Source organism: Malaclemys terrapin, chromosome 9, assembly GCF_027887155.1.
Source record: "Malaclemys terrapin pileata isolate rMalTer1 chromosome 9, rMalTer1.hap1, whole genome shotgun sequence".
NCBI lineage: Eukaryota > Metazoa > Chordata > Testudines > Emydidae > Malaclemys > Malaclemys terrapin.
The window spans coordinates 22,246,177-22,270,486 of NC_071513.1; the positions used below are offsets into that span (position 1 = coordinate 22,246,177).

General features: G+C 52.7%; 1 protein-coding gene across 3 annotated transcripts in view; it reads right to left on the reverse strand.

Moving 5' to 3' along the window:
* MTMR8 (myotubularin related protein 8) overlaps positions 1 to 23,834 on the reverse strand; it is a 43,630-nt gene extending 19,796 nt beyond the window's left edge. Inside the window, exons 1-5 of one of the 3 annotated variants that reach the window (XM_054039204.1) lie at positions 23,736 to 23,834; positions 9,325 to 9,447; positions 8,215 to 8,377; positions 3,638 to 3,795; positions 1,932 to 2,060 (exon numbers count right to left, since the gene is read on the reverse strand). In XM_054039204.1, the coding sequence (XP_053895179.1) occupies positions 1,932 to 2,060; positions 3,638 to 3,795; positions 8,215 to 8,377; positions 9,325 to 9,447; positions 23,736 to 23,759 (597 nt within the window). In that variant the 5' untranslated portion in view covers positions 23,760 to 23,834. Of the gene's footprint in view, positions 1 to 1,931; positions 2,061 to 3,637; positions 3,796 to 8,165; positions 8,378 to 9,324; positions 9,448 to 23,735 lie in introns of those variants that run through there. The other 2 variants (XM_054039205.1, XM_054039206.1) reach the window with 2 other exon arrangements.
* Positions 23,835 to 24,310: the final 476 nt, after the last annotated feature.

Here is a 24,310-nt window from a genome sequence, read left to right on the forward strand (position 1 = left end):
TGCTGCTTGTCACTAGCAAGACATTGTGAGAGACAGCCCAGGCTGGAGAGATAAAGGGGCACAGCGGTCCCACTGTCCCAGGCTGCACTCTGGGGATTTCGTCAGAGGGGATGGGCTATTCCATCTATCACTCCCATTTTGGGTCCTTAAAACAAAGATCCTGTGGGGAAAGTACCAAAGGACTAAAAATGAAGAACAACAGATGGAAAGAACAGAGGAGGCTACTGGAGCGAGCTTCATATCATGGATGCCACTCCCACCATTTCCTGGGACTCCAGGCCTTCACCATCCTGATCCTGAGAGGTGTCCTGATCAGAAGAGGCCGGAAAGAGAGGGACTCAGATGACATTACCATCTCTACCAGCTCCAACTGAATCCCAACTAACACTTGCAAAGACAGTTATTACACCTCTACCCCGATATAACACGACCCGATATAACACGAATTCAGATATAATGCGGTAAAGCAGTGCTCGGGGGGGGGAGGGCTGCGCACTCCAGTAGATCAAAGCAAGTTCGATATAACGCGGTTTCACCTATAACGCAGTACGATTTTTTTGGCTCCCGAGGACAGCGTTATATCAGGGTAGAGGTGTACCATCTTCAATACCATCTAAGAGACTGTCAAACAAGGGGACATTTCTTTCTAAGCCTGGACTTTCACAACAACAGCATCTCCAGCCCATCTCAACTAACTTCTCTTTTCCCCAAAAAGACAGTTACCACCACCTTTGATTCCATTTAAGAGATTGTCAAACAGGGTTTTTCCTTTTAAAAACTCTCTCCAGCTAAAGGGAAGAAGGGATGCTGTTAAAATTAAAGCCTTATTTAATACTTCAAATTTCAAATGCTTTAACTGTTTTTCCTTCTTTTCTGTATCTTTAAGAAAAGGTTAAAAGAATTTTTAATGGTGTGTTTGCCATGCTACCAAGCAAGCTGAGGTCTCCAATATAAAAGCCCAGACACTGTTTAATGTTGGACAGTGACTGGTTTATTTGGCCCATTTAGTCTAATACATACAACATATCCCAACTGTTGCTGTCCCCCTTCGCCTTATCTACTCCCCTTCTCTTGCTCTGACTTCCTCTCTTCATGACTTTAGTTAGCGGTTATTGATCCACACTTGTAGCAATGCTGAACTTGACTGTACACTTCAGTAGTTTCTGACAACACAACTCCATGCAATTGTTGTGTCAAGGCAAGCTTCCTTAGGAAAGCACCTCGAGCCTAACAATTTAACTGTGACAGTATTTTGCTAATCTCTGTGCCTGAAACAATGCTGAAACGACAAAGCTAAAAAGGCTGCATTCTACTCTTCAGTTAGAACAAACTTCACTTATTCTGAGCGAATACAAAAAAAATAGGGATTTGTTCCAAGCTACTTCCTCCTGTTCAAAAGTCAGAAAATTTAGCTGAGTTAAGTTGCAATTTGTTAAAGATTGTCCATTGTAACCAACTTAATCATTTACAAACCCAAAAAGGCATCTCTTACAATTGGTCGAAGTGAGATTTCAAAGAGGAGGTTTGAAAGGATCATGCTTTTTTTAATGCTGGTTTAGAGGACAACCTTTGCCAAGTCATTGTTTTATTTGGGGAAAAGGGGAAAGTAACAAAAAGGGTCTCAACTTCTGATAGCTGAAGTTGTATTTGTTTAGAAATTTCTTCAAAAGTATAAAACAATAGTTACACTTGCATATCCATTGCTCATAGAAGGATCTCAAGTGCTTCAAAAAACAATTAAGCCTCAACTCCTTATGAAATAGGTCAGCATTACCCATATCTCACAGATTATACCAGGTCATCTAGCAAGTTAGTGGCAGAGATACAACACCGGGCTTCTGTTCTAACAACTTGATCACATTCCTTCCCTATATTAAAGCTGGGTGGGCAGCAAGAAAAATAACGAGAAGAGTAGAATGTGCATAACTAACATTGTTTTCTTTGTAAAGATAGGAAAGCACTGGGATGCGCCCTCTGCTTCTGAACTTTGAACTTCCAAGCACAGTTGCTTTATTAGCAGCCTTTGGCACCACTATTTCTGGAGGGTATGTGTTGCAGACCTAGAGTACAAAGGGGGGGAAAAATCCAAATATTAAATTATTTGCCAGCTTGATATTAAGATGCCTGAATAATCATTGAAGATTTGTTACTTAGCTTTAATAAATAGTAACCATGGATCAGTTTGATATACAACCAAAATTAATCTTTCAAAAGATTGAAATAATTAATGCTGTTTTTCAGACATGTGAAACGCTATCATTAATATGGATGCACGAAACTAAGTATACATATGATATATTAATTCCAATTCGTCCTTGAAGAAACAAGACAACAGCAATGCATAAAATAGTAAGGTTATACTAATAAAATGCATCTTCTGAGGGTCGTGGCTCATGTAGGAGCAAAGACTAGAAGTGAAGAAAGGTTGTTAAATTAAATAAAATAACTTCCCCCCTCCAATGCCCTGTGCATCTTGGAATGAGCTCCAACCACACAGGGTGTATACTCACAGCCTGGTGTTACCCCGATACGCGAATAATTTTCAGCACCCAAAAATGTTAAGGCTTGGAGTCTTTTCAGTGTACACTTCAGACACAAACTATTCTCAAAGCTAGTCTTTACTTAGATTTTGTTGTTTTTAAACCTAAACTGGGAAACCTTAGAGGAATTAAAAATAAAAAGATCCCAAATGAGAGTTACACACTGAAGCCTAAATTTCAAAAGTGACTAATGATTTTGGGTGATCAACTTCAGATGGCTGAAGAGACTTAATTTTCAGGAAGTGCTGGGAGCAACCTTTCAGCGGCCCCAAGTTGGGTGTTCAAAAACTGAGGCACCAAAAATTACTGGTCACTTCTGAAAATGTAAGTCTGTGTTCCTTGGTGGATATCCATTGCCTGGTGGCAGAAGTATATACACAATACAATTTAATAGACTGCCACCTTTCTCAGATTTGACTGCTTTGTCTTTTAGTCAGGAAAGGTATCTTTTCATGTACAATTTCCAAAGAAATATAGAGAACATTTTAAAGCAGGTGTCTGAACAACTGATGCTTAAAAATCTTTCTTGGCATAAAGCTTGTTGTGTTTAACTGAGCATAAAGAGAGGAGAGAAGAAGGCAACTGGCAAGAGCAGCTCAGTAGGAGTGGAAGAATCAGGGATTTAGGCCCGTTTTTTCTGAGAGAGGATTGAAACCAAGTAGAGAATAAGCCAGTTTTACTGCTTTTGTTCTTTTCCCTTTACTCCCAACCTGAGAAGGCAGAGTGGTTCCACTGCTCTTCCACACATCAGATACCCACCTGGGTATGTAGATATGGGGAGGGGGATTAGGGAGGTTCCATTCTACCTAGGGAAGCTAAAGGAATCTTAGTTTCCTGGTGAGTTTGTTTGATGCTTCTCTAGAAAATGAATATCTGGTATTTTCCCAGTGGGATCATGCAAATCAAGCAGAGACTGCAGCTCTCTGCTCTTTTACAGTATCATTATCTCTGGCTTCATATCAAGAAGATGATGCTTTAGATAGTCTGAGCTCACTTCTCCCAGGGCATCAGTTACACAGCAGAAGAAGGGCTGTTCCACGTCATTAGTACAAATAAAAGGATGTTGCACTGAGTGGCTACTTTGCACAATAAATTACCTCATAGTCTTTATTAGCATCCGTTATTTCCCAGAAGTCATTTGGAATTCCCATACGCTGATAATCTACTTTTAAATCAATCAACTTCCATCCAATCTCCCGGTTATCTTTTGGCATTTTGGGGTTATAAGAAAATGCATAAAGTTCTTCAGGTTTCACTGGGGAGAGGAAATTTAAAAATTAAGTCAAGAGAAAAATTTAATACACATGCAAAAGAAAGTGAAATGTTCAACACTTTCTCCTAAAGATTGTCCCTGGGGTCAGGCACACAGGGAAAAATCACCATTTTGCAGTTAGATTACCACTAAATGAAAACTAGTAGAACCAAACCTTTTCCGGTTCTTTGGCATATCATTATACCAAACATTTAAAGAAGTCAGTAAAGAATGATTGGGAAACCTAGAAACATACATGTGTTATTATACCATACCAGGGGACTGAAAAAAAAAATAGAGCAAGTTACTTGTACTTTTCTAACATGACCAACCAACTATACTAATAGTTTTGTTAGTAGTTTGTTATGCACTTCTTCCCCATTCTCTTTAGAGGAAACCTTTGCATGCATGCTATTAGAGACTGAATACACGTTGTCAATAACTCAGGATGATGAAAAACCTGTAAACATTGTCCATCAGAAGGTATTGTCTAAATTACCACCTTATGACTTAAGATATCATATATGTTGTACGGATTCTTTACCTTTGTTACTAACAACATCACAGATGAAAACTGGCACAATTTGAAGTATCTATTTTAATTTTCACCATTTTTGTTTGTTCACTTGTGGAACTTTATTCAGCCTGAAAAAAGATATCTAGTCTGCTTCTTGTGCACTAGCAAAATGTTGCTGTTCAGGGCATACTGAGAGCACAGAGGTATGGTTTAAATTAAAAAAAAAAAAAAAAAAAAGTTAGTGAAAAATATTTCTAATCATATTAGGTGATATATGATAGAGTGCCTAATGACAAAAATATGAGTTCCAACACCTCTCAGGATCAAGGACTATATTTATGAAGGGCAATATGTTAAGGGCCAAAATTGTACATGTAATGTTCATTCATATATACATATATGATCCTGAGATGCATTCAAATTCATATTTTAATCATTGGCAATTGCTTCTGCTCAGGACCCAACCGGATCAGGTCCACACATAGCACCTGTACCCTGTATCATGATGCTAAACAGAATACAAACATCCACCATAAAACCAAGTAAGCACTAAAATTAGTGTTTTAAAATGAATAACCTTAAAAGTTTTAATTTTAGACTTAAAGCAATTTATTTCCTACTTAACGGGTTTCTTTAAGAATACATTGACCTTTTCCAGCAATGCATGAAGAGTTAATCCATAAACAGCAGAGAGCAACTAAAACTTACAGCTTCTGCAAAGAGTTCACACAACACAGTTCTTATCAGCCTGTAGCTTCCCATTTCAATAGTGCACTCTCCTTCCTGCAGGAAAACTCGATAGATCTCTTGAGTATTACTGTCAGCCCAACAAGGGCTTCAGGCTGAGTCTGACAAATGGTAATTCCTCCAGCCCCTCCACACCACGCCTCCAATTTCCTTCCTTCTCTTAAAAAAATGCAAATCCTGTCAATAACTCACTCAGCTGATACTCAAGACAGCAAGCTCTCCTGAGACAGACGGAGTCCTGCCAGAGTCTGATAAAGTACCCAGTTTGCCGAACAGGTAACCCTCAACTGTCAATCACATACTAGCAAATAATGAATGATTATTTGCTCTGCCAGACCAGATGAAGCAGGCATACAAACAGAAATCTTAAACTGACAAGAGTAAACTGTGAAAACCCATGAATAGGACAGAAAAGTTACATATGCAGTCACAGGGCAATAGAAACCAACTAATTTTTCATCTCCTGCAAGTGATAGTTACCATAGTACCTGTAATATTTCATAGCTATAGGAACAGTAATAGCCATTAACAGAGCACCAGGAACTTATGTATGATCATATGCCAGATTACAAAGTTTTAATTCTAATACTGTAATAAGGAGACTGAATAGCTCAGGAGATTAAATGAGGGTTTGTATCATATTGTAGTCCTCTAAGTCATCAGTTCAAACCTAGTCCAGGGTTCAAGCACTTTGCTGGGACAGCGTGGGCAAAGTCTGCACTGTGCCTGTATAAAGGATTTCATTTTACCAGGCTGTCAGTTTAGCATCGTTCACCAATACTAAAAGAGGATCATAAGAAAGTTCTTCTGGAATAGCAGACTAGAAACATTTCAGAGGGCATGAACAATTCTGCCTTAAGACTCTCCCAACCATCTCATTTACACAGTAATAAATACGAGGGCTGTTGATTAATCACAGTTAACTCACACGATTAACTCAAAAAAATTAATTGAAGTTTAATGGTGCGATTAAAATTGCAGAGCCTACAAGTCCACTCAGTCCTACTTCTTGTTTAGCCAATCTCTAAGACAAACAAGTTTGTTTACATTTACAGCAGATAATGCTGCCTGCTTCTTATTTACGTCACCAGAAAGTGGGAACAGGCATTTCCATGGCACTTTTGTAGCTGGCATTGCAAGGTATTTATGTGCCAGATATGCTAAACATCCGTATGCTTCTTTATGCTTCAGCCACCAACTGCCCCCCAGGACTCCACCCCCTACCTAAGCCTCCCTGCCTCTTGTCCCCTGACTGCCCCCTCCTGAGACCCTCCCCCCATCCTAACTGGCCCCCTAGGACCCTACCCCCTACCTGTACCCTGACTGCCCCAACCCTTAGCCACACCCCTACCCCCAGACAGACCCCTGGGACTCCCATGCCCCATCCAACCACTCCCCACCCCCTGACAGCCCCCCCCCAGAACTCCCGACCCATCTAAACCCCTCTGCTCCCTGTCCCCTCACTGCTCCGATCCCTCTCCCCACTCCTGCCTCCTGACAGCCCCGCCCCCAGAACTCCCAACACCCCCCCCCACTCCTTGTCCCCTGACTGCCCCCTCCTGGGACTCCTGCTCCTAACTGCCCTCCAGAACCCCACCCCTTACCTAAGCCTCCCTGTTCCTTGTCCCCTAACTGCCCCCTCTTAAGACCCCCCCACCCTAACTGCCCCCCAGGACCCTACCCCCTACCTGTACCCTGACTGCCCAGAACCTTATCCACACCCCCACCCCCAGAAAGCCACCCCCCCCGAACTCCCGACCCCCCACTCCCCCGTCTCTTGACTGCCCCCTCCAGAATCTCCCTGCCCCTTCTCCGACCCCCTGGCCCCCTTGTTGTTGGTCTTCGCCTAATGTCTCTGTGAACTTGCTCAGGAACGGCCTGAGCCGTTCGTCCCGGCAGGCTGAGCAGCAGTGGGGGAGGAGCTCCAGACTGCCGGAGGCAATCTGCGAATGCAGGGAGGGAGGGAGTGATCTCTGCTGCAGGGGAAGCGGAGGAGGGGCTCTCTCTGGCTGTCGGAGCCCCATGTAAGTGGCACCATCCAGCCGGCTGCCCTGTTAGCCACGCGCACTCTGCATGGGGGATGAGGGGGAGTCCGGACATTTACAAATTCCCCCCGTACGCTATTTTTAGCTCAAAAAGCCGGACATGTCCGGGGGAATCCGGACAAATGGTAACCCTATAAAAAAGCAACGGAATCTCAGATGCGGAATCTACAGAACCCAAACCACCAAAAACGAAAATCAACCTTCTGCTGGTGGCATCTGACTCAAATAATGAAAATGAACATGCATCGGTCCACGCTGCTTTGGATTGTTATTGAGCAGAACCCATTATCGGCATGGACGCATGTCCCCTGGAATGGTAGTTGAAGCATGAAGGGACATATGAATCTTTAGCACATCTGGCACGTAAATATCTTGCGATGCCAACTACAACAGTGCCATGCGAATGCCTATTCTCACTTTCAGGTGACATTGTAAACAAGAAGCGGGCAGCATTATCTCCTGCAAATGTAAACAAACTTTTTTTGTCTGAGCACTCGTCTGAACGAGAAGCAGGACTGAGTGGACTTGCAGGATCTAAAATTTTAGATCGTTTTATTTTTGAATGCATTTTTTTGGTACCTAATTCTACATTTGTAAGTTCAACTTTCATGATACAAGTACTGTAGTGCAATCTCTATTAGGTGAATTGAAAAATACTATTTATTTTGTTTTATACAGTGCAAATACTTGTAAAAAATATAATGTGAGCACTGTACACTTATTATTCTGTGTTGTAATTGAAATCAATATTATTAGAAAAGGTAGAAAACCTCCAAATACATTTAAATAAAACAAAAATAGAATACCATTATCTATGCTATTAATTACATGGTTAATCTTTTTAATTGATTGACAGCCCTAGTAAATACTGCATTTGCTTGCAAGCTACCAGCCCTCTTCTGAGGGCCAGAATTTTGTGCTTCAACAGTGCGCTAAGTAAACAGCAGCTCAACTGTGGTGGAAATGGCTTAAGATTTCAAATCCTTTCAAATCCTTCCTTCCTGTGCTGATTGAGGAAAGCCAACAGCCCGATAACCACAGTTTTCCCCATTGCACAAACATACTTGCCAATTAGTTGCCTTTAGATTTCAAAACAGACTCACTCCTGAGTACCTGGCTGTGAAAGTTTAAGCAAGGATGTATACACTTCATGGCAATCCCGTTCATGTCCCATGACAAAGTGTGCCACACGGAAGTTCTTGCAGTGAATAAGCAATGGGCATCCAGATGTGGTCAGAGGCAACTTCTCCACAGTAGCTATATGATGATGTAGAATCTGAAAAACAGGAAGGGAGACTAAATCTTTCTGCACCAGCTGACAAGTGAGAATTATAATCAGATATGAATGATTCTGCAACAATATTTCTGAGCAGTTTCTGCTTAGCTAATCATTTCCTTACAGTACCTAGTCCAACACCACAAGCTCCTTCTTTGCTAATTAGTGACAAATTACCTAGCAAACATGAAAAATCCAAATAGCCCCTCAAGTTGGGTTATTTAATTAAGGGGTGGGCAACAAAAAATGTATTTCCTTTGCATGGTCAAATTGCACAAAGGAAAATGAGAGCTTTTCAATTATAATAGCTATTGATCAGTCTATTTTTGGTGTTGGAAACTACCTACGTTTGGGGGGAAATCATGGACACACTCTTGCATTGCTTAATGCCAACATTAACTAGGATGGAAATGATACAGTAGTCACTGAATTGCAGTCATTTATTAAAAAAGATGACTCAAGATACTGAATCTTATTCTCAAATGAAAACAGATATGCTAGCAAACACAAGAAACAAGTTCCTGGAGATTTAAAAGTTCTGCAGATACACAGTGTAAGTCTGCTAGACCACATAGCACATCTTCACCAGATACACTACATTGGCACAGCTGTATCAGTGCAGCTGCACCAAGGTAGCACGGTAATGTAGACTTGCCCTCAGGCTGAAGTACAGCTGCCTTCAACTCTTCATACATCCAAATGCTGTAAATTAAGATATTGTGGTCTAGCATATTGAACTTGGGGGACGGAGGTCAAGCAAGCTGGGTTCTGTTCCTGAATCTAACACTGTCTAAAAGATAAGAACTCTATTTTTGTAAGACACTTTCATGTAAAGTGCTATAAAAGTTTATTATTATAACCTCCGAATTAATGGAACCACAATTACACACAACCAAAATCAGACATTTAACTTTATATTTTTACAAGTTCCACACATTACAATATACCCAGGTTTCTTTTCGGACTTCAGCTGAAGCATCCACATAGATCAGATGGGTAGCTGTCAGGTATAACGTCCCATTTGCTGGCTTCCTATTGGTATAACGATCTAGTAATTTGACATTTTCTACCTGCAATATGGAAAAGGGAAGAAAAGCAAATCAACTTACAGCTAAAAGGTCTGTAATTTACATCTGAAGTACAGCATGTATAAATGTTCAATGCACAGCTCAGAAAGGATGCTTGAGTAAAGGTTTCTCCTGCAACATTAACTCAGCCACATTGAACATCCTGTATGTTTTATGCTACAGATAAATAAAATATAGCCTTGAAAGATTCTATTCACCTCAAATGATTAATTTTTGACAGGTAACTAACATTTTAATTCTCTCTTTATCAAGCTTTACGGTAACTGGTGAAAGACAGACAAGTAGATTTTGTGCCTGAGATGGTCATAAAAGTTTGTCATTTTGCAAGGTTGCAGAGATATTTTAAGGTTTAAGAAAATACAGGAAGGAAAAGATGCTGCATGTGTAACATGAATAAGTTAACAATGTGGTAGAAACAGCCCTCTGGAATTTCCTATACTTCTGGATGCTTGATTTCTCAATTCTAACTTTACATTAACGTTGGTTTTTATACTTAGTTTACAGATATGTAGTTTCTTTAAGAGAAGGAGAAAGTACGAGTAACTGTCTATATAGCAGAGTTCTTAAACGTGAACACCCATTTTTCTAAGCCACACTAAGATAACCAGTAGAGTCAACAGAAAGTTACAATGCTGTGAAAAATATGAACTTATGTTTAAAGTTTAAAATTATTGAACTGATTTTCTTCAGGCTCATGTCCTTTTTCAATGAGGACGATAAGTAGTTAATTTCATTTTAGCAGATGAGCAAAAACTTAGTTGGAATGTATATAGGAAGTATCTCTCTCTCACACACACACACACACACACTTACTTCAATAAAAATCAAAAGTAAAAAGTCACTGTTGGACTGAGAAAGCACGGAACATTTCAGGCCAAAAATAAATGTAAGAAAATTCTAAGCAACTGGAAGTGGAGAGTTAGAACGCAAGCCTCATTTCAACATGATATATTTTACATCTATAGCAATAAGCACCATAGTGGCCCTTTATCAGTCCAATGAGGAATAGCTGTATGGACATTAAAGTGCCTAGTGCAAGTGTACTCAATTATCCCTCTCAATACATACTAGACCTAGTGTTTAAAAATACACTTTATAACTAAAGAGTAAAAAAATTGCTAACTTTACTGAAAGGGCCACAGCAATGAATTAACAGCTGGCAGGATATGCTTAGCAAGCAAATGTAACATGTCACTTGCAAGATTACCCACTATTTTGAAAGTTATTTATATTTTGTTTTATTAAGTTGCCCTCTGATTTCAGCCACACACACACTGGTGTGGTGGAGTATTTGCACATTCTGGAACATGGCAGAGTTAAAATGTACAAGAGCCCTACTCTAACCACTTCATGGACCAGTATGCTTGAAAAATTCCACTTGCTACAACCAGTTATAGTGGGGAAGCATCAAATGTCAGTGACTGAAAATACACAACAGTTGTATCAAGTAGTTTACCATACCAAACTTGTTAGTGACATCTTAAACAAATGTGAGGATGTTCAAATATATGCATTCTTTAAATGAAGGCAAAAAACACAGAACATTAATTGGAAGAAAATAATGTTTTAACCGTGAATCAATCCTGGCAAAACATACCAGGCTGAAAGTAGAGCTAGTCAAAAGTAATGCCTTTTAATTTTTTGGTGTTTTCTGTTTTCAATTAAAACCCAAAGAATCCCATGAACATTTTTTGATTAAAATTAAAGTGTTTATCTTAGATTATTTTTGTGGGAAATAAAATACATTTCCCAAACAGCTCTACTTGACTGTGCCTAGGTCTGAAGTTCTAGTCACAATGACTTCAACATGGGAAACAGCAGTTCAAGCTCACCCACATCATCCCACCAATGTGGCTCAATTTTCATCTTAGGCTTCGTCTACACTGAGTATCACAGCAGCACAGCTATACCACTGTAAGGTCTCCCATGTAGCCGCTCTTTGCGGGCAGAAGAGAGCTCTCCCGCCAGCGAAATAGAACCACCCCAACAAGCAGCGGTAGTTTCATCCACACTGGCACTTTTCACCAGTAAATTTTTTGTCGGTGAGGAGTATGTTTTTTTCACACCCGACTGACAAAAGTTTTACCAACAGACGTGCTAGTGTAGACATAGCCGAAATGGACCACCTATAGAACTGTAAAGCATCAATTAGCACCAATCGGAGGCCATGTGCATGATATCATCAATTAGAACCTGATTGATATAGTTACATTTACTTCTTAGGTCACCGAATAGCTAGGTGGCAACTTTGTTACTAGCAACTTGAGTTTGATTTAAACAAGTGGAACAGCTGTTTAGTTGCCAATCCTCAAGTCATCCCAAAATGAACAGTTTAATTAAAAATCAACCATGACTTGTGGTCACTAATGGCCTAAATAAGATGTTTGAAAAAAGAAAAAGAAAAAGAAAACCACAACCCAATGTATTCCCCCTTCTTTTAAACATAAGCAAAATACTTCTAGGGATGTTTCATAAACACTACTCACCTTTAAGGAAGTTACAAGGTAGCAGCATCACATATTTTAGAGCAGCCTGCGAAACTAATTTGTAATCTTTTACTCACTCCCAGGAGCTGATTACCAATGGAAGGGATGGCACGTTCAGTTTTCATCTAAAGCTATTCATTTTAAGCAAAATGTGAACAGTTTGTAAACAATTAGAAAAGCTTTTCAGCATTCAGAATAGTATTCTAAGTCGAACAGACAAAGCCTTTTAAGCTACTATAACTCCTCCAAAGCTTTATCTATACTGGAGAAATTAACTAGCGTAGCTAGCATCCAATAACTCCCCTGTATGGAAACTATTAGTGATTTTATTCTGGAACAATTAGCCCACTTTATGATTGGAGTAATTATTTCAAAATAAGGTGTCCATACAGGGAGTTATGGCAGAATAGCTTAGTCTGCAATAAGTATGCTGGTCAATTTCCTTGTGTAGACAAGCTTTAAGGTTACGTTTACGCTTCTACTTATGTCGGCAAAACTTATGTCGCCCAAGGGTAAGTGGTAAGGTGCACAGCACTCTGTCGGTGGGAGAGCTTCTCCGGCCAACATAGCTACTGCCACTCATTGGGGGTGGATTAATTATGTCAACAGGAGAGCTCTCTCCCTTTAGCACAGAGCAGCTACAGGAGAGATCTTACACCAGCACAGCTGAATCAGTACAATTACACCACTGCAAGCTCTCAGAGTTTTTGCGCTGTCAGTTTCAGCGGTCATCGTGAACCGGGTGAAAGAAAAGCACTGGTTTGTGTACTGACTCACTTCCACAGGCATCAGAGAGTGTTGCAGCACTTCCATTGCTGCTCGCACTGAGGGCAGCTATCCCATGGTGCAGCTCTCTCCACTTTGACGACAGGTTTTGTGGGAAGGGGGGGGAGATTGCAGGGCACCTTGGGTCCCTGCACAGCCTCCTCTCCCCAAACACTGATCAGCTCCAGTAGCTCAGCATTGCTCCAAGCAGGGGATCGTTTGCTTTGTGAAACAGGCATTGTCACCTGGCCGGATGAGAAGTGAGCACTTGCCAAGAAAACAGGAAGGGGAGTTTCAAAGTTCCCGGGGCTTTACAGGGGGAGGGGTGGATGTCTGTTTACCTAGCGTCAGAGCAGCAGAGCTGCTGGCCAGAGTGGTCACCTAGGCACTGGGATATCCTGAAGAAGCTAAAAGCTCTGTAAATAGGAAGAACGTGCCTTCACTTGCACATCACCACAGAAGCATCACCAATAAGAGCTGCATGCTTCTTGTGGAGGTGGTCTTCTTTCTGCGGAGAAACTTCTGAGTTTCACCACAAAATGTCATTGGCAAGTGTAGCACGATTTTTGTACACACAGGACTTTTTCCCCATTTTAAATGGCAAGTGTGGCCATACCCCAAGTAACACACTGTATCGGATAATAAGTACTGTTCATGAGTAGCAAAAACCAAAATTCTAAAGCAAAAATACACAATGCTCATGACAGTCCATAAACAAGGCCACTAACATAACTTTTGATGTAATGAAAAGAAGTTCTTGTTTAAACACATTGGAGACTACAACAAAAATCAAATTAGTTAGTCTAGTTGTCTGAATCCAAGACACTTGGTAGCTCTCAATCATAACTCATCTGTTTGTCCAACACATCAGAACAACTCAAGAGCCAATGGAAAAATCCTGGATAGGGATACTCACCTCATCCCTAAAAAACTGAAAATGTAATGAGTGAGTCATTTCATCTCACCTTGAATCACATGTTCATTAGTATTTTTAAAGGCATCTGCTCTCACTGAAGCAATTTCAGACCTTGAAAGTAGCAATAAAATACACTTAAAAGATCAGTAAAAATACCTGTGGGAACACAGCATCCCGTCATCTAGTGCAAATAAAACTTTCATTATGGGTTTTATTTTAAAGATCACAACAGAAAAGTGCAGTAAGCACAGATTATAAGAGCCATGTTCAAGTTCCCACATATGTAACTCAAGAGCGAACAGATACTCTAACCTCATAATTAAACAATAAAACCATAACACAGAAAATCATGTTCTTTACACCAAGGGTTTAATCCCACACATCCTATTAATATGAGCCCTCCAGATTGCAATTTAAGATTTGTTAACCCTTCAGGTTATTTTATGCATTCATAGAACATCTGTCAATGTAGTACTCAGGTACAGTTTTGACCGGCAAACAAGAATTCACAGAAGTAGAGGACATATACAGATCTTTAGATCATATACAATATACAATCTTTATTATTTTTACTACACTTGGAACAGGGAATCTTGACTGATTAATAATATAGAGAATTTTCACTGTTGCTGCTAGGTATCTGTCACAACCCTGGTAAGAAAAATGGGGCATGTCAGAAAACAGAAGCTTCAGAATCCCAAATCTATAGTCCGGGCCCAAAGACAGAAATGATCAGACCTGGGACTAAAAGCAACCGAGAAGAAAAGTGGAAAACCTGTCTTAGGGAGACTGTCACAAAGAAGATAGCTGGAGTGCGGGGGAAATGGTTTAGAGTGTTTTAGGGACCAGAGGTTAGGAAGTAACAGGGGGAGGAGGTTTTAGAAAGCTGGGAAATGGGGTTTCGGAAGCTAAGGAGAGGATGAGAGGTTTTCAGGGACACTGAGGAAGCTGTAGGGGGAAGAACAGTTACAGATATATTTGAAAGGCAGGGAGGGCACTGGGAAAGCCAGAGGGTGGGAGCCAGACGGGATGCCGGGGCAGGAGACAGGGAGGGAAGCAGCAGAGCCCTAGGGGATGGAGGAGCACTGGGGAAGCCAGGAAGGTGGTTGAAGATAGGGAGGAAAGGAGGGAGAGCCAGATGGGATTGGGGAGGGGGGCACTGGGGAAACTGGGGCAGGAGATTGGAGACAGGGAGGGAAGCGGGAGAGGGGAGCCAAATGGGATTGGGGGGCCCACTGGAGAAGCGATGGGAATGGGGTGGGGGCTGGAAAAGCAGAGAGAAGGGCACAGAGAAAGCAGAGGTAGGGGAAGGAAGCTGGGTTGGGGAGCAATGGGGAAGCCGGGGGGGGGGAATGGGGAGCGGGGAAAGCACAGGTAGGGGACGGAAGCTGGGTTGGGGAGCAATGGGGAAGCCGGGGGGAATGGGTGGGGGGGGGGAAGCAGAGGTAGGGGACAGAAGCTGGGCTGGGTAACACTGGGGAAGGCGGGGGAAATGGGGGGGGCAGGGAAAGCAGAGGTAGGGGGCGGAAGCTGGGTTGGGAAGCAATGGGGAAGCCGGGGGAAATGGGGTGGCAGGGGAAGCAGAGGTAGAGGGCGGAAGCTGGGTTGGGGGCAGTGGGGAAGGCGGGGGAAATCGGGGGGCGGAAGCTGGGTTGGGGCACTGGGGAAGCCGAGGAGGGAGGAATGGGGGGAGCGGGGAAAGCAGAGGTAGGGGGCGGAAGCTGGGTTGGGGAGGAATGGGGAAGGCAGGGGGAATGGGAGCCGGGAAGGCAGAGGTAGGGGGCAGAAGCTGGGTTGGGGGGCAGTGGGGAAGGCGGGAGAAATGGGGGGGCGGAAGCTGGGTTGGGGCACTGGGGAAGCCGAGGAGGGAGGAATGGGGGGAGCGGGGAAAGCAGAGGTAGGGGGCGGAAGCTGGGTTGTGGGGCATGGGGAAGCCAAGGAGAAAGGAATGGGGGGAGCGGGGAAAGCAGAGGTAGGGGGCGGAAGCTGGGTTGGGAAGGCAGGGGGAATGGGAGCCGGGAAGACAGAGGTAGGGGGCGGAAGCTGGGTTGGGAAGACAGGGGGAATGGGAGCCGGGAAGGCAGAGGTAGGGGGCGGAAGCTGGGTTGGGGGGCAGTGGGAAAGGCGGAGGGAATGGGGGGGGCGGAAGCTGGGTTGGGGGGCAGTGGGAAAGGCGGAGGGAATGGGGGGGCGGAAGCTGGGTTGGGGGGCAGTGGGAAAGGCAGAGGGAATGGGGGGGCGGAAGCTGGGTTGGGGGGCAGTGGGAAAGGCAGAGGGAATGGGGGCAGCGGGGAGAGCAGAGGTAGGGGACGGAAGCTGGATTGGGGGGCAGTGGGGAAGGCGGGGGGAATGGGAGGACGGAAGCTGGGTTGGGGGGCAGTGGGAAAGGCAGAGGGAATGGGGGGCGGAAGCTGGGTTGGGGGGCAGTGGGAAAGGCAGAGGGAATGGGGGCAGCGGGGAGAGCAGAGGTAGGGGACGGAAGCTGGATTGGGGGGCAGTGGGGAAGGCGGGGGGAATGGGAGGACGGAAGCTGGGTTGGGGGGCAGTGGGGAAGGCGGGGGGAATGGGGGGCGGAAGCTGGGTTGGGGGCAGTGGGGAAGGCGGGGGGAATGGGGGGGCGGAAGCTGGGTTGGGGGCAGTGGGGAAGGAGGGGGGAATGGGGGGGCGGAAGCTGGGTTGGGGCACTGGGGAAGCCGAGGAGGGAGGAATGGGGGGAGCGGGGAAAGCAGAGGTAGGGGGCAGAAGATGGTTTGGGGAGGAACGGGGAAGGCGGGGGGAATGGGGGGGCAGAAGCTGGGTTGTGGGTATGGGGAAGGCGGAGGGAATGGGGGCAGCGGGGAGAGCAGAGGTAGGGGGCGGAAGCTGGGTTGGGGGGCAGTGGGGAAGCCGAGAAGGGAGGAAGGGGGGAGCGGGGAAAGCAGAGGTAGATGGCGGAAGCTGGGTTGGGGAGGAATGGGGAAGGCAGGGGGAATGGGAGCCGGGAAGGCAGAGGTAGGGGGCAGAAGCTGGGTTGGGGGGCAGTGGGGAAGGCGGGGGAAATGGGGGGGCGGAAGCTGGGTTGGGGCACTGGGGAAGCCGAGGAGGGAGGAATGGGGGGAGCGGGGAAAGCAGACGTAGGGGGCGGAAGCTGGGTTGTGGGGCATGGGGAAGCCGAGGAGGAAGGAATGGGGGGAGCGGGGAAAGCAGAGGTAGGGGGCGGAAGCTGGGTTGGGAAGGCAGGGGGAATGGGAGCCGGGAAGACAGAGGTAGGGGGCGGAAGCTGGGTTGGGAAGGCAGGGGGAATGGGAGCCGGGAAGGCAGAGGTAGGGGGCGGAAGCTGGGTTGGGGGGCAGTGGGAAAGGCGGAGGGAATGGGGGGGGGGCGGAAGCTGGGTTGGGGGGCAGTGGGAAAGGCGGAGGGAATGGGGGGGGCGGAAGCTGGGTTGGGGGGCAGTGGGAAAGGCAGAGGGAATGGGGGCAGCGGGGAGAGCAGAGGTAGGGGACGGAAGCTGGATTGGGGGGCAGTGGGGAAGCCGAGAAGGGAGGAAGGAGGGAGCGGGGAAAGCAGAGGTAGATGGCGGAAGCTGGGTTGGGGGGCAGTGGGGAAGGCGGGGGAAATGGGGGGGGCGGAAGCTGGGTTGGGGCACTGGGGAAGCCGAGGAGGGAGGAATGGGGGGGAGCGGGGAAAGCAGAGGTAGGGGGCGGAAGCTGGGTTGGGGCACTGGGGAAGCCGAGGAGGGAGGAATGGGGGGAGCGGGGAAAGCAGAGGTAGGGGGCGGAAGCTGGGTTGTGGGGCATGGGGAAGCCGAGGAGGAAGGAATGGGGGGAGTGGGGAAGGCAGAGGTAGGGGGCAGAAGCTGGGTTGGGGGGCAGTGGGAAAGGCGGGGGAAATGGGGGGGGGCGGAAGCTGGGTTGTGGGGCAGTGGGGAAGGCGGAGGGAATGGGGGGCGGAAGCTGGGTTGGGGGGCAGTGGGAAAGGCGGAGGGAATGGGGGCAGCGGGGAGAGCAGAGGTAGGGGGCGGAAGCTGGGTTGGGGGGCAGTGGGAAAGGCGGAGGGAATGGGGGCAGCGGGGAGAGCAGAGGTAGGGGGCGGAAGCTGGGTTGGGGGGCAGTGGGAAAGGCGGAGGGAATGGGGGGGCGGAAGCTGGGTTGGGGGGCAGTGGGAAAGGCGGGGGGAATGGGGGGGCGGAAGCTGGGTTGGGGGGCAGTGGGAAAGGCGGGGAGAATGGGGGGGCGGAAGCTGGGTTGGGGGGCAGTGGGGAAGGCGGAGGGAATGGGGGGGCGGAAGCTGGGTTGGGGGGCAGTGGGGAAGGGGGAGGGAATGGGGAGGCGGAAGCTGGGTTGGGGCAGTGGGGAAGGCGGAGGGAATGGGGGGGCGGAAGCTGGGTTGGGGAGCAGTGGGAAAGGCGAGGGGAATGGGGGGGCGGAAGCTGGGTTGGGGGGCAGTGGGGAAGGGGGAGGGAATGGGGGGGCGGAAGCTGGGTTGGGGCAGTGGGGAAGGCGGAGGGAATGGGGGGGCGGAAGCTGGGTTGGGGGGCAGTGGGAAAGGCGGGGGGAATGGGGGGGGCGGAAGCTGGGTTGGGGGGCAGTGGGGAAGGGGGAGGGAATGGGGGGGCGGAAGCTGGGTTGGGGCAGTGGGGAAGGCGGAGGGAATGGGGGGGCGGAAGCTGGGTTGGGGGGCGGAAGCTGGGTTGGGGGGCAGTGGGAAAGGCGGGGGGAATGGGGGGGCGGAAGCTGGGTTGGGGCAGTGGGGAAGGCGGAGGGAATGGGGGGGCGGAAGCTGGGTTGGGGGGCAGTGGGGAAGGGGGAGGGAATGGGGGGGCGGAAGCTGGGTTGGGGCAGTGGGGAAGGCGGAGGGAATGGGGGGGCGGAAGCTGGGTTGGGGGCAGTGGGGAAGGCAGGGGGAATGGGGGGGCGGAAGCTGGGTTGGGGGGCAGTGGGAAAGGCGGGGGGAATGGGGGGGCGGAAGCTGGGTTGGGGGGCAGTGGGAAGGCGGAGGGAATGGGGGGGCGGAAGCTGGGTTGGGGGGCAGTGGGGAAGGCGGAGGGAATGGGGAGGCGGAAGCTGGGTTGGGGGGCAGTGGGGAATGGGGAGGGAATGGGGGGGCGGAAGCTGGGTTGGGGGGCAGTGGGGAAGGGGGAAGGAATGGGGGGGGGCGGAAGCTGGGTTGGGGCAGTGGGGAAGGCGGAGGGAATGGGGGGGCGGAAGCTGGGTTGGGGGGCAGCGGGAAAGGCGGGGGGAATGGGGGGGCGGAAGCTTGGTTGGGGGGCAGCGGGAAAGGCGGGGGGAATGGGGGGGCGGAAGCTGGGTTGGGGGGCAGCGGGAAGGGGGAGGGAATGGGGGGGCGGAAGCTGGGTTGGGGGGCAGCGGGAAGGGGGAGGGAATGGGGGGGCGGAAGCTGGGTTGGGGGGCAGCGGGAAAGGCGGGGGGAATGGGGGGGCGGAAGCTGGGTTGGGGGGCAGCGGGAAAGGCGGGGGGAATGGGGGGGCGGAAGCTGGGTTGGGGGGCAGCGGGAAGGGGGAGGGAATGGGGGGGCGGAAGCTGGGTTGGGGGGCAGCGGGAAAGGCGGGGGGAATGGGGGGGCGGAAGCTGGGTTGGGGGGCAGCGGGAAAGGCGGGGGGAATGGGGGGGCGGAAGCTGGGTTGGGGGGCAGCGGGAAGGGGGAGGGAATGGGGGGGCGGAAGCTGGGTTGGGGGGCAGCGGGAAGGGGGAGGGAATTGGGGGGCGGAAGCTGGGTTGGGGGGCAGCGGGAAAGGCGGGGGGAATGGGGGGGCGGAAGCTGGGTTGGGGGGCAGCGGGAAAGGCGGGGGGAATGGGGGGGCGGAAGCTGGGTTGGGGGGCAGCGGGAAGGGGGAGGGAATGGGGGGGCGGAAGCTGGGTTGGGGGGCAGCGGGAAAGGCGGGGGGAATGGGGGGGCGGAAGCTGGGTTGGGGGGCAGCGGGAAAGGCGGGGGGGAATGGGGGGGGCGGAAGCTGGGTTGGGGGGCAGCGGGAAAGGCGGGGGGAATGGGGGGGGCGGAAGCTGGGTTGGGGGCAGCGGGGAAGGCGGAGGGAATGGGGGGGGCGGAAGCTGGGTTGGGGGGCAGCGGGAAAGGCGGGGGGAATGGGGGGGCGGAAGCTGGGTTGGGGGGCAGCGGGAAAGGCGGGGGGAATGGGGGGGCGGAAGCTGGGTTGGGGGGCAGCGGGAAGGGGGAGAATGGGGGGGCGGAAGCTGGGTTGGGGGGCAGCGGGAAAGGCGGGGGGGAATGGGGGGGGCGGAAGCTGGGTTGGGGGGCAGCGGGAAAGGCGGGGGGGAATGGGGGGGCGGAAGCTGGGTTGGGGGGCAGCGGGAAAGGCGGGGGGAATGGGGGGGGCGGAAGCTGGGTTGGGGGCAGCGGGGAAGGCGGAGGGAATGGGGGGGGCGGAAGCTGGGTTGGGGGGCAGCGGGAAAGGCGGAGGGAATGGGGGGGGCGGAAGCTGGGTTGGGGGGCAGCGGGAAAGGCGGGGGGAATGGGGGGGCGGAAGCTGGGTTGGGGGGCAGCGGGAAAGGCGGGGGGAATGGGGGGGCGGAAGCTGGGTTGGGGGGCAGCGGGAAAGGCGGGGGGAATGGGGGGGCGGAAGCTGGGTTGGGGGGCAGCGGGAAAGGCGGGGGGAATGGGGGGGGCGGAAGCTGGGTTGGGGGGCAGCGGGAAAGGCGGGGGGAATGGGGGGGCGGAAGCTGGGTTGGGGGGCAGCGGGAAAGGCGGGGGGAATGGGGGGGCGGAAGCTGGGTTGGGGGGCAGCGGGAAAGGCGGGGGGAATGGGGGGGCGGAAGCTGGGTTGGGGGGCAGCGGGAAAGGCGGGGGGAATGGGGGGGCGGAAGCTGGGTTGGGGGGCAGCGGGAAAGGCGGGGGGAATGGGGGGGCGGAAGCTGGGTTGGGGGGCAGCGGGAAAGGCGGGGGGAATGGGGGGGCGGAAGCTGGGTTGGGGGGCAGCGGGAAAGGCGGGGGGAATGGGGGGGCGGAAGCTGGGTTGGGGGGCAGCGGGAAAGGCGGGGGGAATGGGGGGGCGGAAGCTGGGTTGGGGGGCAGCGGGAAAGGCGGGGGGAATGGGGGGGCGGAAGCTGGGTTGGGGGGCAGCGGGAAAGGCGGGGGGAATGGGGGGGCGGAAGCTGGGTTGGGGGGCAGCGGGAAAGGCGGGGGGAATGGGGGGGCGGAAGCTGGGTTGGGGGGCAGCGGGAAAGGCGGGGGAATGGGGGGGCGGAAGCTGGGTTGGGGGGCAGCGGGAAAGGCGGGGGGAATGGGGGGGCGGAAGCTGGGTTGGGGGCAGCGGGAAAGGCGGGGGGAATGGGGGGGGCGGAAGCTGGGTTGGGGGGCAGCGGGAAAGGCGGGGGGAATGGGGGGGCGGAAGCTGGGTTGGGGGGCAGCGGGAAAGGCGGGGGGAATGGGGGGGGCGGAAGCTGGGTTGGGGGGGCAGCGGGAAAGGCGGGGGGAATGGGGGGGCGGAAGCTGGGTTGGGGGGCAGCGGGAAAGGCGGGGGAATGGGGGGGCGGAAGCTGGGTTGGGGGGCAGCGGGAAAGGCGGGGGGAATGGGGGGGCGGAAGCTGGGTTGGGGGGGCAGCGGGAAAGGCGGGGGGAATGGGGGGGGCGGAAGCTGGGTTGGGGGGCAGCGGGAAAGGCGGGGGGGAATGGGGGGGCGGAAGCTGGGTTGGGGGGCAGCGGGAAAGGCGGGGGGAATGGGGGGGCGGAAGCTGGGTTGGGGGGCAGCGGGAAAGGCGGGGGGAATGGGGGGGCGGAAGCTGGGTTGGGGGGCAGCGGGAAAGGCGGGGGGAATGGGGGGGCGGAAGCTGGGTTGGGGGGGCAGCGGGAAAGGCGGGGGGAATGGGGGGGCGGAAGCTGGGTTGGGGGGCAGCGGGAAAGGCGGGGGGAATGGGGGGGGCGGAAGCTGGGTTGGGGGGCAGCGGGAAAGGCGGGGGGAATGGGGGGGCGGAAGCTGGGGTTGGGGGGCAGCGGGAAAGGCGGGGGGAATGGGGGGGCGGAAGCTGGTTGGGGGGCAGCGGGAAGGCGGGGGGAATGGGGGGGCGGAAGCTGGGTTGGGGGCAGCGGGAAAGGCGGGGGGAATGGGGGGGCGGAAGCTGGGTTGGGGGGCAGCGGGGAAGGCGGGGGGAATGGGGGGCGGAAGCTGGGTTGGGGCAGCGGGGAAGGCGGGGGGAATGGGGGGGCGGAAGCTGGTTGTGGGGCAGCGGGAAAGGCGGGGGGAATGGGGGGCGGAAGCTGGGTTGGGGGGCAGCGGGGAAGGCGGGGGGAATGGGGGGGGCGGAAGCTGGGTTGGGGGGCAGTGGGGAAGGCGGGGGGAATGGGGGGGGCGGAAGCTGGGTTGTGGGGCAGTGGGAAAGGCGGGGGGAATGGGGGGCGGAAGCTGGGTTGGGGGGCAGTGGGGAAGGCGGGGGGAATGGGGGGGGCGGAAGCTGGGTTGGGGGGCAGTGGGGAAGGCGGGGGGAATTGGGGGGGCGGAAGCTGGGTTGGGGGGCAGTGGGGAAGGCGGGGGGAATGGGGGGGGCGGAAGCTGGGTTGGGGGGCAGTGGGGAAGGCGGGGGGAATTGGGGGGGGCGGAAGCTGGGTTGGGGGGCAGTGGGGAAGGCGGGGGGAATGGGGGGGGCGGAAGCTGGGTTGGGGGGCAGTGGGGAAGGCGGGGGGAATGGGGGGGGGCGGAAGCTGGGTTGGGGGGCAGTGGGGAAGGCGGGGGGAATTGGGGGGGGCGGAAGCTGGGTTGGGGGGCAGTGGGGAAGGCGGGGGGAATGGGGGGCGGAAGCTGGGTTGGGGGGCAGTGGGGAAGGCGGAGGGAATGGGGGGGGGCGGAAGCTGGGTTGGGGGGCAGTGGGGAAGGCGGAGGGAATGGGGGGGGGCGGAAGCTGGGTTGGGGGGCAGTGGGGAAGGGGGAGGGAATGGGGGGGCGGAAGCTGGGTTGGGGCGCAGTGGGGAAGGCGGAGGGAATGGGGGGGGCGGAAGCTGGGTTGGGGGGCAGTGGGGAAGGCGGGGGGAATGGGGGGGCGGAAGCTGGGTTGGGGGGCAGTGGGGAAGGCGGGGGGAATGGGGGGGCGGAAGCTGGGTTGGGGGGCAGTGGGGAAGGCGGGGGGAATGGGGGGGGCGGAAGCTGGGTTGGGGGGCAGTGGGGAAGGCGGGGGAATGGGGGGGGCGGAAGCTGGGTTGGGGGGCAGTGGGGAAGGCGGGGGGAATGGGGGGGCGGAAGCTGGGTTGGGGGGCAGTGGGGAAGGCGGGGGGAATGGGGGGGGCGGAAGCTGGGTTGGGGGGCAGTGGGGAAGGCGGGGGGAATGGGGGGGGCGGAAGCTGGGTTGGGGGGCAGTGGGGAAGGCGGGGGGAATGGGGGGGCGGAAGCTGGGTTGGGGGGCAGTGGGGAAGGCGGGGGGAATGGGGGGGCGGAAGCTGGGTTGGGGGGCAGTGGGGAAGGCGGGGGGAATGGGGGGGCGGAAGCTGGGTTGGGGGGCAGTGGGGAAGGCGGGGGGAATGGGGGGGGCGGAAGCTGGGTTGGGGGGCAGTGGGGAAGGGGGAGGGAATGGGGGGGCGGAAGCTGGGTTGGGGGGCAGTGGGGAAGGCGGGGGGAATGGGGGGGGCGGAAGCTGGGTTGGGGGGCAGTGGGGAAGGGGGAGGGAATGGGGGGGCGGAAGCTGGGTTGGGGGGCAGTGGGGAAGGCGGGGGGAATGGGGGGGCGGAAGCTGGGTTGGGGGGCAGTGGGGAAGGGGGAGGGAATGGGGGGGCGGAAGCTGGGTTGGGGGGGCAGTGGGGAAGGCGGGGGGAATGGGGGGGGCGGAAGCTGGGTTGGGGGGCAGTGGGGAAGGCGGGGGGAATTGGGGGGGGCGGAAGCTGGGTTGGGGGGCAGTGGGGAAGGCGGGGGGAATTGGGGGGGGCGGAAGCTGGGTTGGGGGCAGTGGGGAAGGCGGGGGGAATGGGGGGGGCGGAAGCTGGGTTGGGGGGCAGTGGGGAAGGCGGGGGGAATGGGGGGGCGGAAGCTGGGTTGGGGGGCAGTGGGGAAGGCGGGGGGAATGGGGGGGGCGGAAGCTGGGTTGGGGGGCAGCGAGCACTGGCGGGGCCTGTATCGGCGGAGTCCCCGGAAGGGGCGGGGACGCTGCCGCTGGAGCTGGCTATCCTACCTTCGGGGTGGTGATGTGCTCCATGGCCCCGACCCGACCTGCCCGCTCCCCTCCTCACTCAGGAGCCACCATGGGTCACAACCCGGCCTCCTCCTCCGCCATCTGCACAGGCCTGGTCCCGCACCTCTCGCTCAAACATCGCGAGACTCTGTCGCGAATCCGGCGTGAAGCTCCTGCCGCCATCTTGGCAGAGGGCAACTTGCCCATACATGTGCTACTGGGGGCCCATTACACAAGCTGTAGGTCTTAGGCCAAAGGGGCCTAGAGAGGACCCCAGCCAGGCCAGAGAGGTCTGGGCAGAGACATAGGTAGGACTACAAGGGCTCATACACAGGAGGGTTAACAATGCCCATGACTTTAAAGCAGTTCTAAAGGGATCCTGTGATAGCCTCAGTGGTCGTTTTAAACAGGCTCCAGCCCTCCTCGTGGTAGAGATGGGGCTGCCAACCTCCAGGATTGGCCTGGAGTCTCCAGGAATTAAAAGATTAATCTGTAATTAAAAATTATGTAATGTGAAGAAATCTCCAGGAATACATCCAACGAAAGTTGGCAACCCTAGGTAGAGAACAGTAGGG